We start from the raw sequence: 17,600 nt of genomic DNA, 5'->3' as shown, positions 1-17,600 counted from the left end.
TTCACCAGTAATTTGTCTTCAAGGACTTGGTCCATTTTACAAAAAATTTTTCAAATTAGAATAACACTGGTTCATGTCTTGTATCTTTAGATGTTGGCAAGATCTAAGTAGCACTGGTTCATATCTCTTATCTTTAAATGTTGGGAAGATCTATAATGATATTCCTCCTTTTGTTACTGGCTTTGTTAATTTGTGTTCCCTCTTTTTTTTTCTTAATTGGTTTTGCTAAAAGATTATCAGTATTAATGTTTTTTTAAAGAGAATCACTAATGGACTCCATTGATTTTCTTGATTGTGTATTTGCTTTCTACTTAATTGATTTCTGTACTCAGTTTTCATTCCTCTTTTTCAGTTATGGTTTTCCCTGATAGCTCAGTTGGTAAAGAGCCTGCCTGCAATGCAGGAGACCCTGGTTTGATTCCTGAGTTGGGAAGATCCCCTTGAGAAGGGATAGTTTACCCACTCCAGTATTCTTGGGCTTTCTTTGCGGTTCAGCTGGTAAAGAATCCGCCTGCAATGCGGGAGTCCTGTGTTCGATCCCTGGGTTGGGAAGATCTCCCGGAGAAGGGAAAAGCTACCCACTCCAGTATTCTTGCCTGGAGAATCCAAGGACTGTATAGACAATGGGGTCACAAAGAGTCAGACATGACTGAGTGACTTTCACTTTTCAGTTATGATTGTTGTCGCTTTTGTAGTTTTTGAGGTGGAGTCTTGGATCATTTCTTTCTGTTTCTATTTTTATTCTAATGTAGGCATCACAGAAACCTCAAGGTTCTAAATTTTCTTCTAAGCATCATTTTTTTTTTAACCCACCAGTTTTGGTAGTATATAATTTCTTTTGTATTTTATTACCATAAAATATTTCTATTTCTCTGAATGTATTCTTTGTCTTACACTCTGATTTTGTATGATACTAATATAGATACTATATACAGCTTACTCTGATTTGTGTTTGCATGGTATATAACTTTTTTTCTCTTTAATATGTTTCTGTGTTTATATTTAAGCATATATATATATATATATATATATATATATATATTTGTAGACAGTATATTGTTTTGTCTTATTTTATCTGGTCTGATCATCTTGCTTTTTATTTGGAGTACTTAAATTATTTACATTTAGTGTAGTTGTTGATATAACTGGATTTAACTGTACTTGCCTGCTATTTGTTATATCTTTTATTTGCTCCTATTTTAATCTTTGAGTTTATTATTTTATTTTAAATACTCTATTGGTTTATTAATTGTATCAGATTTTTAGGTGATTATAATGCTGAATTATTTCTCCATTTTTAAAGTAATTTTTATTTATTTTTTGCTGTGCTGGATCTTCATTGCTACATGGGCTTTTCTCTAGTTGTGGAGATCAGAGGCTACTCTCTAGTTGCAATACACAAGCTTCTCATTGCGGTGGCCTCTCTTGCTTTGAAGCACAGGCTCTAGGGTGCACAAGCTTCAGTAGTCGTGGGCCCTGGGCTCTAGAGCACAGGCTCACTAGTTGTGGTGCATGGGCTTAGTTGCTCCGTGGTATGTGGGATTTTCCTACACCAGGGGTCGTACCTGTGTCTTCTGCATTGTCAGGTGGAGTCTTCTCCACTGAACCACCTGGGAAGCCCAATGTTGAATCATTAATCTTTAATTATGTTTTACCTTGAAATGATATTATGTCACAACATGCAATGTCAGTCACTATAGTTTTCTTCCACTTCCCTGTTCTTGTCTTTGGTACTATCATTGTCATACACTCTACTTATAAATTTATTATGACTCTTATAGTTTGTTGCTAATATTTTCCCTTAAATCTTCTAATAGAGAATCAGCATTTAGCACAGTCTCTGCAGCTTTGAGAGGATCCCTGGTTTCATCTGCTGTCATCTCTCTTTAGCTTGAAGAACTTTCTGAGGCAGTAGTGTAGTGTGTGTCTGGTGGCCTCCAAGTCAATCATCTTTTGTTTACCTGAAATCATTTTAATTTTCATTCAGTTTTCTTGGGTGATTCAATTCTAGGTTAACAAATGCCCAACCCCAATACTTTAAATATGTTCTTACATTGTCATCTGACTTTCACTGCTTCCAACAAAAAGTCAGTAAATAATACTTATCCTTTTGTTTCCTGTATATAGTGTGTCAAACTTCCCTCATGGCTCTTAAGATATTTTTGTTTTGTTTGTTGAATTTCAGTAATTACATTGTCATGTTTTCTAAGAATGGTTTCACTATCTTGTCTGGGGTGTGTTTAGCTTTTTGGATCAGTGGCTTTACAGTTTTCAATAAATTTGGGAAAATTTCATTTATCTTTTCTTAATATTTTTCTACACACCCCTTTTCTGAATCTCCAAATAGACATATTTTATATATTTGGATGTTATCCCACATGCTGTTGAGTTTCCATTCATATTTTTCTGGCTTTTTACTCTCTTTGGTTCAGTTTAGATAGTCTCTATTGCTGTGTTTTACTTCCCAATTCTTTTATTCTGCAATGTCTAGTCTCTTGTGTAATTAATCCAAATAATTGTTCATTCCAATACTATATTATTCAGTTTCAGAAGTCTCTAGTTTTTCTCCCTGTTTATTTTTATGCTTCGTTAACCATATTGACATTAGGGGTTTAAAGATTTCTTCAGCCAATTCAATCATTTCTTTAATTTCTGAGGCTGCTTAAAATGATTGTTTTTAAAAAATGTGCATGTATACTATCTATGGTGAAACAGATCACCAGCCCAGGTGGGATGCACGAGACAAGTGCTCCGGCCTGGTGCACTGGGAAGACCCAGAGGAATCGGGTGGAGAGGGAGGTGGGAGGGGGGATCGGGATTGGGAATACATGTAAATCCATGGCTGATTCATAGCAATGTATGACAAAACCCACTGGAAAAAAAAAAATAATAAAAAATTAAAAAAAAAAATAAAAAAAAAATAAAATTAAAAAAAAAAAAAAGAAAAAAAAAAAAAGAAAAAATGTGTTATGGGTTACATTTCTCTCTTTCAGAAATTCTAATAATATTTTGGTTGGATGTTGGGCATCACTAAGCAGTCCTTTACCAGGAAGAACTTCAGAAGTAAATAATCAAAACACACCCAGAAATCAGGGAGTTGTACTTGATGAATTAAATAAAGTTTTTTTCATTGGGTTATCTTCATTCAGTTCTAAATGTGTTCCTTTGATGACCAAATGATGAACTTTTATTTTGGTTTTCCTCCTTTAGTTTCAAAACTTCTTTGATCTCACCTTGCCTGCCATATACCCCACCTATATCCTACTTTTTCAGCAGTAGCTACCCTTTCTGATTTTCTTTTCCATCCATCTGTATCTTTTAAAATGGTGTTTACTTGTCTGAAGTGGGAGAAATGAGAAAGGATAGCAGCTTAGGTAGTAGATGGGAGAAGAGGGTGATGTAGTATGCTAACAACCTATTCAACGAGCGTTTCCCACAAATATTTGCATATTTTATCCATATTGAGGCTTTTTCAACTTGGAACTCTCCAAATTATGGCTTGTTTGCTCACTTCTCCTTCCTCCTCCTTCTTCTTCCTCCTTCTTTTAGAATTGTAAAACATTCATGAAGAAAATTAAGGACAATACGATCAATAGAAAGTCATTCTGTGCCTCTGGCCTGGAAGAATTAATATTGTTAATATGCTTATACTTCTCAAAATGATCTACAGATTTAATGCAAGTCCTATCTAAATCCTAAAGACATTCTTTATAGAAATAGAGAAAACAATCTTAAAATATGAGCATGTGGTTTAATTTTTATATATTCATGAATTTCCTGTTTTCTTATCATTATTGAATTTTAGTTCCATTCCATTATGGTCATGTAAGATACTTGGAATTGTTTTAACATTTTTGAATTTGTTAAGACTTATGTGTAACCTAGCTTGGAGAATATTCCATGTGCACTTGAGAAGAATGCATATTTTTCTGTGGTTAGAATAAGTACAATGATAGTATTAAAATCAGTTATTATCAGCCCTTAGCATTTTCTATGAGTCCTGATTCAGAAGAAAAACCTTTAATAGGAGATGATCTGGAAACTGAGCTGTCTGGTAAACTCCAACTGAAAACACACTCTCTCCCAGGTTCTTTGACAAATTCTAGGATTTCAAGAGAGATGGCTGGGACTCTCTCTTTATGACTCTCTGAGTTTTCTTAACTCATTTTCTTTCCCACTGAGGTCATTGAAGAAATTCATGGAATTTTTTGGCATCAAAAAGTATCGGAAAGACAAGTTGTGATGACATAAATGTGAATTAATGATAGTGTCTATATTTCTTCTCTGGAGCCGTCACCCGCCTACAGGTTGTCATGCTCTCATGGATCCAGCCTCAGGACTTTCCCTAACCTATGTCACTTGAGGACTAGATCCTGGGAAAGATAACTGGTCAGAATATTAGCCCCACAAGTCCCATGAAAGCTTTCTAAGCTTGTCTGAATGCTAGGTCTCTATCTCATAGCCCACGTCCCTGTGGGTGGCTTCTGTTCTGTGTATCTCTACATTCAAGTGCCTGAATATTATGTATTATCCTTGGATCTGTAGGTTCTAGGCTGCTAAATGAGAAACTCACTTCTCCAACCAATGCTAAAACATGTGTTTCCAGTATTCAGCCATTCTAATGATCTGAATTGGGCTCTGTAGTTTCCGGGCTCCTAGACCAAGGAATTCAGATTTCTAACCAGTCTCAAAGTGTATGTTCTTGGGATTCAGCCATGCCAAACTGACCCTGTAACACTTCTGGATTTCTCTTCAGAAACCTGCTCATGAAAATTCAATTAGGACACTAACTGTCAAAGATTCTCTACATGCTCCACTCCTAGAAAAAAAAAATCTTTCATACCACTGCCTGTGATGTGCGGTCTACAATTGCCAAGTCAGTACCATGAACACTCACTGGTTTTGTTGTTGTTTCCTCTTAGGATTTGTGCGTCTGGCTGGAGGGGATGGACCCTGCTCAGGGAGAGTAGAAGTGCATTCTGGAGAAGCCTGGGCCCCAATGTCTGATGGGAACTTCACATTCCCCACTGCCCAGGTCATCTGTGCAGAGCTGGAGTGTGGCAAGGCTGTGTCTGTCCTGGGGCATGTGCCGTTCAGAGAGTCCAGTGCTTGGGTCTGGGCTGAAGAGTTCAGGTGTGAGGGGCAGGAGCCTGAGCTCTGGGTCTGCCCCAGAGTGCCCTGTCCAGGGGGCACGTGTCACCACAATGGAGCTGCTCAGGTTGTCTGTTCAGGTGAGATGAAGGTCAGGCCTTTCATCTCTGTGAACATCCTGTTCAGGTGAGAAATCATGAGATTTTGCTGAAACTCTGTCTTCTTCTACCAGCATACTCAGAAGTCCGGCTCATGACAAACGGCTCCTCTCAGTGTGAGGGGCAGGTGGAGATGAACATTTCTGGATGATGGAGAGCGCTCTGTGCCTCCCACTGGAGTCTGGCCAATGCCAGTGTTGTCTGTCGTCAGCTTGGCTGTGGAGTCGCTATCTCCACTCCCAGAGGACCACACTTTGTGGAAGGAGGTAATCAGATCTCAACAGTCTGATTTCACTGCTCAGGGGCTGAGTCCTTCCTGTGGAGTTGTCCTGTGACTGCCCTGGGTGGTCCTGACTGTTCCCATGGCAACACGGCCTCTGTGATCTGCTCAGGTAAGAGAGAGAGAAGGGCTGTTGGTACTCAGGATGCTCTTGGAGTGAAATGTCCCCAATAGCAGAGAGGGAGGGAAAATTGGCTTTGAAAGTTAGATATTTCATGGTGAAATGTGGATCTTCTCATTGTTTATTTATTTTTCAGGTCAGGGCAAGAAGTATGAAGGGGAATAATATATTTTTAAGCAACATTGTTGCTTCCATGTAATCATAGAAAACAATGTATAAGCAGTAAGTATTGACCTCAGTATGAACCCCAATCCAGAGCAACAAAGAGAATGTCCCCAGCACCACAGTCACTGTTGCCCCCAGTAACTGTGTCCTCCCTCTTCTAAATGGAAAATCACTTAGCTAACCTCTGCTGACATGGAGTATTTTATTAATGTTTGAACTTTCTATAAAATGATGCAGTATGTTGCATCTTTTGTATCTAATTTCCCAGCCTCAAAATTATGTTTGGGATTCACACATTTTGTTGTTTATTGTAGCACCTTACTTTTTTTTTTTTTTACTTTAGAGTATCAGTACATGACCATGTACTGATCCATGTGACTGACAGTAGATATCTGAGCTGTTTCCAGTTCTTGACTATTACAAGTATGATGCAACAACTTAACCATGACAGTGTCTTTGGACTCAAATATGTGTTACTTATTTTCCATGTTTAACCCTTGGTGTTTTATTTTCATATTCTTAATCAAATGGTGTCCTTTGATGAACTCATTTCTTAATCTTATGGAAACATAACTTGCCAACTTTTTTCTATACATTTAATGCTTCTTATATCCTTTAAAAAAGAATTTTGCCTACTCCAAGATCATAAAAACATTCTCCAAGAGTATCTTATGGAAATTTTATCATTTTTCTCTTGCATATTATTGTGCATTCCTTCTGGGATTGATATCCGTGTAAGATAAGTGTCAGGTTTCATACGGACATGCAATTAACTCAGAATCTTTTTCTGAAAAGACTCCTTTACCCACTGCAGTGCTGCCTTTGTCATAAGCAGAAGGGCAAGTATGTCTGTCTTTTTTGAGACTCCCTATTCTGTTCCATGTTATCATTTGTCTATCCTTGCACCAATACTGCATTTTCTTAATTATGATAACTTCATAGTTGTTGTTCAATTGCTAAGTCATGTCTGACTCTTTGTGACCCCATGGACTACAGCACACCAGGCTTTCCTGTCCTTCACTATCTCCCCAAGTTTCAAACTTTGTAGTAAGTCTGAATAATTTTAATTTACAAGAGTTACTTTATATTAACTCCTCTAACATCGTTGCTTTTCTTACCAACTGTGCTGGTCACTCTTGGTTGCTTGTATTTTGATTGAATTTAGAAATCAGTTTGTCGTTTTTCACCAAAAGAAAAGCTTAAGAGTATTTACATTGAGATTAGGTTTAGAAATTTGAGAGGAGACATAGAAATTTGAGGATGAATGACACTGACAATGTTGAACTCCCCAAATCATTGACATAATACATTCCTCCATTCAGTTACATCTTGAATTTCTCTCAGAGATTTTGCCCATCTTCTACTAGATTTTCCCTAGGTATTTTATTTTTGATGTTATGAGTATTTTTGTGAAAGTGTCCTGGCAATGAATTCTCTCTAACTTGTTTTCATCTTTCAATTTTTTAAATTTTGATGTAACTTGAGACTTATACAAATGTTGGGAAAATAATATAAAAATTCCCTTATGACTTTACCTGGATTCTCAATGTTAGTATCAACATTTTCTTTAATCTCTCTCCCTGTCCTTCCTTCTCTGTTTCCCTTCTGCCCCATTTCTTCCTGAATATGCAAAATCTTTCTGAATTAAGTTTAAGATATGATGTTCCTTTACCTTTAGCACACTTCTGGGAATTTCCTTACAGAATCAGAGTTCAGTCAAGTCTTTAAATGACTTCAGCTCCAGGTGATATCTAATTGCAGCACTGAAAGACCCGACGGAAAGACTGCCAAACTGAATCTTTTTCTGATTAATGAGCCAAAGTCATAAGCAAAATGAAGTATATATATTTTTCCTTCAGCTACTAAATTTTGCCTTTTCATAATGATCAAATTGCTAGCATCTGTTGGATCACAGAAAAAGCAAGAGAGTTCCAGAAAAACATCTACTTCTGCATTATTGACTATGCCAACACTTTGACTATGTGGATCACAACAAACTGTGGAAAATTCTTCAAGAAATGGGAATACCAGACCACCTTACCTACCTCCTGGGCAATCTGTATGCAGGTCAAGAAGCAACAGTTAGAACTGGACATGGAAGACCAGACTATTTCCAAATTGGGAAAGCAGTACTTCAAGGCTGTGTTTTGTCACTCTGCTTATTTAACTTATATGCAGAGTACATCATGTGAAATGACTGGCTGGATGAATCACAAGCTGGAATCAAGATTGCAAAGAGAAATATCACAGACCTCAGATATGCTAATGACACTACCCTTAAGGCAGAAAGCGAACAGGAACTGAAAAGCCTCTTGATGAAAGTGAAAGAGGAGAGTGAAATAGTTGGCTTAAAACTCAACATTCAAAAAACAAAGATCATGACATCCAGTCCCATCACTTCATGGCAAATAGATGGGGAAACAATGGAAACAGCCTTTATTTTTGGGGGCTCCAAAATCACTGCAGATGGTGATTGTAGCCATGAAATTAAAAGATGCTTACTCTTTGTAAGAAAAGCTATGACCAACTTAGACAGCATATTAAAAAGCAGAGATATTGGTTTGCCAACAAAGACCCATCTAGTCAAAACTATCGTTTTTCCAGTAGTCATGTATGAATGTGAGAGGTGGACCATAAAGAAGGCTGAGTGCTGAAGGACTGATGCTTTTGAACTGTGTTGTTGAAGAAGACTCTTGAGAGTCCCTTGGACTGCAAGGAAATCAAACCAGTCAGTCCTAAAGGAAATCAGTCCTGAATATTCATTGGAAGTACTGTTGCTGAATCTGAAGTTCCAATACTTTGGCCACCTGATGTGAAGAACTGACTCATCTGAAAAGACTCTGATGCTAGAAAAGATTGAAGGCAGGAGGAGAAGGGGACAACAGAGGATGAGGTGGTTGGATGGCATCAGTGACTCGATGGATATGAGTTTGAACAAGCTCTGGGAGCTGGTGATGGACAGCGAAGTCTGGTATGCTGCAGTCCATGGGCTCGCAAAGAATCGGACATGACTGAGTGACTGAACTAAGTTTTGGGGAAAAATCTGCTATACAACAATATAACCAGAACCTGAATTTCTAATTTGAAGAATATCCTCTGATCTTGCATTTTGATGTTTGTACCTTATGCTGAGCTAATGTGTGGCTACATTTATTCTTTTTTTTTCCATTTATTTTTATTAGTTGGAGGCTAATTACTTTACAATATTGTAGTGGTTTTTGTCATACATTGACATGAATCAGCCATGGATTTACATGTATTTTCCCCATCCCTATCCCCCCTCCCACCTGCCTCTCCACCCGATTCCTCTGAGTCTTCCCAGTGCACCAGGCCCGAGCACGTGTCTCATGCATCCAGCCTGGGCTGGTGATCTGCTTCACCCTTGATAATATACATGTTTTGATGCTGTTCTCTCGAAACATCCCACCCTCGCCTTCTCCCACAGAGTCCAAAATTCTGTTCTGTACATCTGTGTCTCTTTTTCTGTTTTGCATATAGGGTTATCGTTACCATCTTTCTAAATTCCATATATATGTGTTAGTATACTGTATTGGTCTTTATCTTTCTGGCTTACTTCACTCTGTATGATGGACTCCAGTTTCATCCATCTCATTAGACTGATGGGATACACTTATTCTTTAGTTCTTAGTTTCAGGTAACAAGTTTTTGTGCTCTAGAAGTATTTGGTTTTTGTTATCATTTCTCTACAAAGATACACATTTTGTCAGCGCTTAATTCCACAAGCACTTTAATCATGGCTATTTAAATTCTCTGTCAGGTAACTCTAGCAGCTGAAAACCCTGGGGAATTCTTTTTAATGTCTCCTTTTTCCTTTCCATTTTTCATGAGATCTATTGTAAATGTGTTTGTTTTAAAGATAGATATTGAAGAAATTGTAGAACTCATTCACAAAGAATTTTGTTTTGCTTCTACTTAAATGTAGATTTGGGCTTCCCTGGTGGCTTAGACAGTAAAGCATCAAAGCTGGAGACCTGGGTTCCATCCCTGGGTTGGGAAGATCCCCTAGAGGAGGGTGTGGCAACCCACTCCACTATTCTTGCCTGGAGAATCAACATGGACAGAGGATTCTGGGGGGCTACAGTCCACAGGGTTGCAAAGAATCAGACAAGCCTGAGTGACTAAGCACAGCTCCGGGATAGATTTAGGAATAGAACATCTTACTTAACTCATTCTTACAGCAACACTTGGGTTAAAACAAAAATTGTGGTACTGTCAGAAGCAGAACTCTCCTTGGAGAATGTGAACACTAAGATTATAACTTTACTGCTGGGTCACAGCTTTCATCTTAGGCTCCATCACTAGGTCATTATTTCCCTTAACAGTTTCTTGTTCTTCAACCCTTCCAGACTTCTGATCATTGTTGTTTCTGCAGGAAATCACACTCAGGTGCTGCCACAATGCAAAGACTCCATATCTGAACCAGCAGGCTCTACGGCCTCAGAGGAGAGCGCCCCCTACTGCTCAGGTGAGGGTCCCACAGGAGAGGAGACCCTTCTCATTCCCCTGTCAACACTCCCATTGTCCCATTTCTCTCTCCTCAGACAGCAGACAGCTCCGCCTGGTGGACGGGGGCGGTCCCTGCGCCGGGAGAGTGAAGATCCTGGACCAGGACTCCTGGGGCACCATCTGCGATGACAGCTGGGACCTGGACGATGCCCGCGTGATGTGCAGGCAGCTGGGCTGTGGAGAAGCCCTCAATGCCATGGGATCTGCTCACTTCGGGGTTGGGATCAGGGCCCATCTGGCTGGACGACCTGAATTGCACAGGAAAGGAGTCCCACGTGTGGAGGTTCCCTTCCCGGGACTGGGGATGGCACAACTGCAGACACAAGCAGGACGCGGGGGGTCATCTGCTTAGGTCTGCGCTGCACACTATCCATAGGCTGGAGGAGGGGTGGGGCCCTGGAGGGCCGGGGTCTGAGTCCTGAGGGAGAGATGCTGAAAGGACCAGAGGAGGAGGCTTCCTCTCATGGAGCCTGTGTTTCCAGAAAATATGAAGAGGTGCTTTCACTTCCTCCTGCAGCAGCTGAGGTTCTGGTGCTTTCTTTTCAGCAGTGTTTCCAGGCAGAGCCTTTTTTCACAGGCTTTCTTGAAAGCAGGGCTCTCTCCAGTTACATACAGAAAATTTAAACCCACAGTACTAGTTTTCATTTGCTTAGGTAACAATATACCAACTAGTGGTTTAAAACAATATGTGTTTGTTGCCTTACTTCTGTACCTTAGATGTCCAGCAGGGATCTCAGTGGGCTGGGATCAGCAGAGCCTCATCACTTTTGCGGCTTTAGGGGCAAATCTGTTTCTTGTCTTTTCAAGCTTCTAGAAACTGCCTACATCCTTTGGTTCATAGCCCCCTTCATCCATTTTCAGATCAGCAATGCTGCCTGTCTTCAACCATTATCCAGAGTCACATCTCTCTTTCTAACCAGAGCTAAGAAAAGTATTCTACTTTTAAAGACAGTGGGTCTAAGGATGTGGTTAGACTCGGCTCACATTAGTACAAGTGAGTACAATATTCTAGCTTAAACTCACCATCTCACGGTCCTTACCTTAATCATATTTGTAAATCCCTCTTGTCAGATATGGTAACAGATTCACAAGTTGCAGAGTTTGGGATGTGGACATTTTGGGGTTAATTATTCTGCCTGTCTCCCCAATATCCACATCACATCCCTTTGACATACTCTTCAAAGATTTCATCAGGAAGCAGGATTCAGCTTCCCTCCCTCACTAGCACCCACGAGTTTGGTCTTCCTCTCAGTTCATATCCACTACACCATTGTGGTAGAAATAGAAAGATAGACACAAATGGACAAAGTCAGTTAAAAGGGAGGCGATGTCAGTCTTGTTATCTAGTGGGTATCTCTTGAACAAGGTCAGAGATGAATGTTCACCATTTCTAGAAGAAAGGAAAACCTAAAACATCCAGCAAAATTTTCACTGTGTCCTGTCTCCTCCCCTTTTAACCTTAGAGTTCCTGTCCCTCAGGATGCTGAGTGAAGACCAGCAGTGTGCTGGGTGGCTGGAAGTTTTCTACACTTCCACAACAGTGTCTGCCACAGCCCCATGGAACACATCACTGTGTCTGTGATCTGCAGACAGCTTGGCTGTGGGGACAGTGGAACCCTCAACTCTTCTGTTGGTCTCAGGGAAGGTTCCAGACCCCGGTGGGTAGATGGAATCTGCTGTCGGAAAACTGACACCTCTCTCTGGCAGTGTCCTTCTGACCCTTAGAATTACACTTCATGGTCTCCAAAGGAGGAAGCCTATATCTCGTGTGCAGGTGACTTACTGTCTCTTTCTGTATGTCTGAACCAACCCTGTAGGATGCAGTGAGATTTGATATTTTAAAATCTAAGTGATGAGTTTAATTTGGGTACACAAAATGACATTAAGTAAAAATGTTAGTCACTCAGTCATGTCTGACCCTTTGCAACACCATGGACTATATAGCCTGCCAAGTTCCTCTGTCCATGGAATTCTCCATCAAGAATACTGAAGTGGGTAGCTACTCCCTTCTCCAGGGGATCATCCTGACCCCAGGTATCAAAATCGGTCTTCCGCATTGCAGTCAGATTCTTTACCATCTGAGCCACCAGAGAAGCCTAAATGAGGTAAGGATGGAACTAATTTAATTCACGTATTCCAAACTTGTTTGTTAAAATTTCTGAGATGTAATTCTTGTAACGTTGTTTACTAGTCCTAAGTGCACAATATAGTATTTATCTATTTGTACATATTGGTAAATAATCAGCACATGTATAGTAATATCCATCACAACATGTAGTTACAATTTTTTTTTCTTATGATGAAAACTTTAAGATGTCTTCTCCTACCTACTCTCAAGTATAAAATACAGGGTTAACTGTAGTCACCATGCTGTACATTACATCTGCATGACATTAATTTTAGACCTGGAAGTTTGTATCTTTTGGCTACTTTCACCCATCCCATTTTGACCACGTTGACTCTCTGGAAACCACCAAACTGTTCTTTGCATCTCTGAACTCATTTTTCTGTTTTGGGGTTTGTTTTGTTTTTAATAATCCACATACAAATAAAATTAATGGTATTTTTCTTTTTCTGTCTGAATTATTTAGCGTAATGCCCTCAGGTTCCATCCATGTTGCAAATGGCAATATTTTATTCTTTTTTATGGTTGGATATATGTACATAGCAAATTTTATTTATCCATTCATCCATCAAAAAAGGCTTAATGTTGTTTGGCTATTTTGAACAATTCTTCAATGAACATTGGGTTGCACATATCTTTTTAAGTTAGTGTTTTTATTTTCTTCAGATAAATACCCCAAAGTGAAATTACTAAATCACATGGCAGTTCTATTTTTAGGTTTCAGTTACTATTGAGGAACCTTAATACTGTTTTCCATGGTGGCTACACCAACTTATCTTTTCCCCAACTGTGCACAACCTTTCTCTTCTAGCCACATTCTCAAAAATTCTTGTTATTTCTTGTCTTTTTGATTAAAAACAACCCTATGAGGTGATATCTCATTGTGGTTTTGATTTGCATTTTCTTGACGATTAGTAATGTTGTATATCATTTCATGTACCTTTTCATGAACAACTGTATGTTTTCTTTGAAAAAATGTCTATTCGGGTCCTCTGCCCATTTTTTTTTCTTTTATTTTTATTAGTTGGAGGCTAATTACTTTACAATATTGTAGTGGTTTTTGCCATACATTGACATGAATCAGCCATGGATTTGCATGTGTTCCCATCCTGATCCCCCCTCCCTCCTCCCTCCCCATCCCATCTCTCTGGGTCTTCCCAGTGCACCAGCCCTGAGCATTTGTCTCATGCATCCAACCTGGGCTGGTGATCTGTTTCACCCTTGATAGTATACTTGTTTCAATGCTATTCTCTCAGGACATCCCACCCTCGCCTTCTCCCACAGAGTCCCAAAGTCTGTTCTGTACATCTCTGTCTCTTTTTCTGTTTTGCATATAGGGTTATTGCTACCATCTTTTAAAATTCCATATATATGCATTAGTATACTATATTGGTCTTTATCTTTCTGGCTTACTTCACTCTGTATAATGGGCTCCAGTTTCATCCATCTCATTAGAACTGGTTCAAATGAATTCTTTTTAATGGCTGAGTAATATTCCATGGTGTATATGTACCTTCCTTATCCATTCGTCTGCTGATGGGCATCTAGGTTGCTTCCATGTCCTGTCTGTTATAAACAGTGTTGCGATGAGCACTGGGGTGCACATGTCTCTTTCAGATCTGGTTTCCTTGGTGTGTATGCCCAGGAGTGGGATTGTTGGGTCATATGGCAGTTCTATTTCCAGTTTTTTTTAAGGAATCTCCACACTGTTCTCCATAGTGGCTGTACTAGTTTGCATTCCCACCAACAGTGTAGGAGGGTTACCTTTTCTCCACACCCTCTCCAGCATTTATTGCTTGTAGACTTTTGGATAGCAGCCATTCTGACTGGTGTGAGATGGTACCTCACTGTGGTTTTGATTTGCATTTATCTGATAATGAGTGATGTTGAGCATCTTTTCATGTGTCTGTTAGCCATCTGTATGTCTTCTTGGGAGAAATGTCTGTTTGGTTCTTTGGCCCATTGTTTGATTGGGTCATTTATTTTTCTGGAATTGAGGTGCAGGAGTTGCTTGTATATTTTTGAGATTAATCCTTTGTCTGTTGCTTTGTTTGCTATTATTTTCACCCATTCTGAAGGCTGTCTTTTCACCTTGCATATAGTTTCCTTTGCTGTGCAAAAGCTTTTAAGTTTCATTAGGTCCCATTTGTCTATTTTTGCTTTTATTTCCAATATTCTGGGAGGTGGGTGATAGAGGATCCTGCTGTGATTTATGTCGGAGAGGGTTTTGCCTATGTTCTCCTCTAGGAGTTTTATAGTTTCTGGTCTTACATTTAGATCTTTAATCCATTTTGAGTTTATTTTTGTGTATGGTGTTAGAATGTGTTCTAGTTTCATTCTTTTACAAGTGGTTGACCAGTTTTCCCAGCACCACTTGTTAAAGAGGTTGTCTTTTCTCCATTGTATATCCTTGCCTCCTTTGTCGAAGATAAGGTGTCCATAGGTATATAGATTTATCTCTGGGCTTTCTATTTTGTTCCATTGATGTATATTTCTGTCTTTGTGCCAGTACCATACTCTCTTGATGACTGTGGCTTTGTAGTAGAGCTTGAAGTCAGGCAGGTTGGTTCCTCCAGTTCCATTCTTCTTTCTCAAGATTGCTTTGGCTATTTGAGGTTTTTTGTATTTCCATACAAATGTGAAATTATTTGTTCTAGTTTGGTGAAAAATACCATTGGTATCTTGATAGGGATTGCATTGAATCTATAGATTGCTTTGAGTAGTGTAGTCATTTTCACAATATTGATTCTTCCAATCCATGAACACAGTATATTTCTCCATCTATTTGTGTCCTCTTTGATTTCTTTCATCAGTATTTTATAGTTTTCTATATATAGGTCTTTCATTTCTTTAGGTAGATATACTCCTAAGTATTTTATTCTTTTCGTTGCAATGGTGAATGGTATTGTTTCCTTAATTTCTCTTTCTGTTTTCTCATTGTTAGCATATAGGAATGCAAGGGATTTCTGTGTGTTAATTTTATATCCTGCAACATTACTGTATTCATTGATTAGCTCTAGTAATTTTCTGGTAGAGTCTTTAGGGTTTTCTATTCTGCCCATTTTTAAATGAGATTGTATTCTTTTGCTATTGAGTTGTATGAGTTCTTTATGTATTCCACATATTAACCCATATCAGACATATATTTTGCAAATATTTTCTCCAATACTATAGATCGTCTTTCCATTTTTTAAAAACTATTTTTCACCACAATATCTTTGCCCTTTATTTATATATTTACCCACCTGCATGGCCTACTGGATCTTAGTTCCCCAAACAGAGATTTAATCTGGGCCATGGTAGTGGAAGCACTGAGTCCTGACCACTGGACTACCCGGCAAGTTCCTCATTTTGCTGATGGTGCCCTTTGTTGTGCAGAAGCTTTTTAGTTTTATGTCGTCCTGCTTAGTTAGTTTTGCTCTTGTTGCCTTTGCTTTTGGCATCAAATCCAAAAAGCCACCCCCCAAACTAATGTCTATGACTTTTTCTTCCTATTTTTTCTTCCAGGATTTTTATGGCTGCAGGACTTATGATTAAGTCTTTGATCCATTTTGAATTAATTTCTGTGAATGGTATAAGAGAGTGGTCCAGTTTTATTTTTTGCATGTAGCTGTCCAGTTTTCCCAACACCATTTATTGAAGAGACTGTCCTTTCTGCATTGCATATTCCTAGTTCCCCTGTCAAAAATTAATTAACTGTATGTATTTGGGTGTATTTCTGGGCTCTCTATTCTATTCTGTTGATCTCTGCACCCATTTTTATACCAACACTATACTGTTTTCCTTAATATAGCTTTGAAATATAGTTTTAAATCAGGAAACATGGCACCTCCAATACTGTTCTTCTTTCTCAAGATTGCTTTGGCTATTCAGTGTCCTTTGTGGTTCCATACAAATTTTAGAATTGTTTGTTCCATGTCTGTGAAAATTTCCTTTGGAATTTTGATAACAAAATCCACTATCTTTCATCAGTGCCTTAGAGTTTCAGTGTACAGGACTATCACCTCTTTGGTTCAATTTGTCCCTAATAATTTTTCAGTTTTTGTTCAACTGTAAATAGAATTGTTTTCTTAATTTTTCCTTATGGCAATTTGTTATTAGTGTATAGAAATGCAACTGATTTTTGTATATGAAGTTTGTATCTTATGACTTCACTGAGTGTGTTAGTTCTAACAGGTTTTGGTGGGGGCTTTAGGGTTTTCTATATATAATATCATGAAATCTCCAAATAGCATCAGTTTTACCTCTTCCTTTCAGACTTTTATGTCCTTATTTTTTTTCCTTGCCTGATTGTTTTGGCTAGGAATACCAAAACTATGTTGAATATAAGTGGTGATTAGGCATCTTTGTCTTGCATCTGATCTCAGAGAAAAAATATTCAGATTTTTACTGTTGAGTATGAGGTTAGCTGTGAGTTTGTCATATGGTCTTTATTATGTTGAGGTATAATCTGTCTATATCTACTTTATAGAGGTTTTTTAAACCAGAAATGGATATTAATGTTTTCAAATGTTTTTTTTACATCTCCTGAGAGGATATGATTTTCATTTTCATTTTGTTTACTTGGTGTATCACATTGATTAGTCTGTGAATATTGAACCATCCTTGCATTCTTTTTTTTTTTTAAATTTTTATTATTATTATTATTTTTTTCCAGTGGGTTTTGTCATACATTGATATGAATCAGCCATGGATTTACATGTATTCCCAATCCCGATCCCCCCTCCCACCTCCCTCTCCACCCGATTCCTCTGGGTCTTCCCAGTGCACCAGGCCGGAGCACTTGTCTCGTGCATCCCTCCTGGGCTGGTGATCTGTTTCACCATAGATAGTATACATGCTGTTCTTTTGAAATATCCCACCCTCACATTCTCCCACAAAGTTCAAAAGTCTGTTCTGTATTTCTGTGTCTCTTTTTCTGTTCTGCATATAGGGTTATCGTTATCACCTTTCTAAATTCCATATACATGTGTCAGAATGCTGTAATGTTCTTTATCTTTCTGGCTTACTTCACTCTGTATAATGGGCTCCAGCTTCATCCATCTCATTAGGACTGGTTCAAATGAATTCTTTTTAATGGCTGAGTAATATTCCATGGTGTATATGTACCACAGCTTCCTTATCCATTCATCT

At 38.6% G+C, this 17,600-nt stretch overlaps 1 protein-coding gene across 1 annotated transcript in view; it reads left to right on the top strand.

The window, feature by feature from the left end:
• The window catches only part of LOC133043711 (uncharacterized), a 234,134-nt gene that overhangs the window by 8,145 nt on the left and 208,389 nt on the right, over window positions 1–17,600 (top strand). The window contains 8 exon segments of the mRNA XM_061124863.1: window positions 4,923–5,231; window positions 5,324–5,641; window positions 10,209–10,301; window positions 10,378–10,562; window positions 10,564–10,681; window positions 11,677–11,688; window positions 11,806–11,877; window positions 11,880–12,116. Of these exon segments, the coding sequence (XP_060980846.1) occupies window positions 4,923–5,231; window positions 5,324–5,641; window positions 10,209–10,301; window positions 10,378–10,562; window positions 10,564–10,681; window positions 11,677–11,688; window positions 11,806–11,877; window positions 11,880–12,116 (1,344 nt within the window).

Source organism: Dama dama, chromosome 22 (assembly GCF_033118175.1).
Source record: "Dama dama isolate Ldn47 chromosome 22, ASM3311817v1, whole genome shotgun sequence".
In the NCBI taxonomy this organism is placed as follows: domain Eukaryota; kingdom Metazoa; phylum Chordata; class Mammalia; order Artiodactyla; family Cervidae; genus Dama; species Dama dama.
The sequence above is the reverse complement of the archived record's forward strand: the minus strand, read 5'-3'. Positions and strand labels throughout refer to the sequence as shown.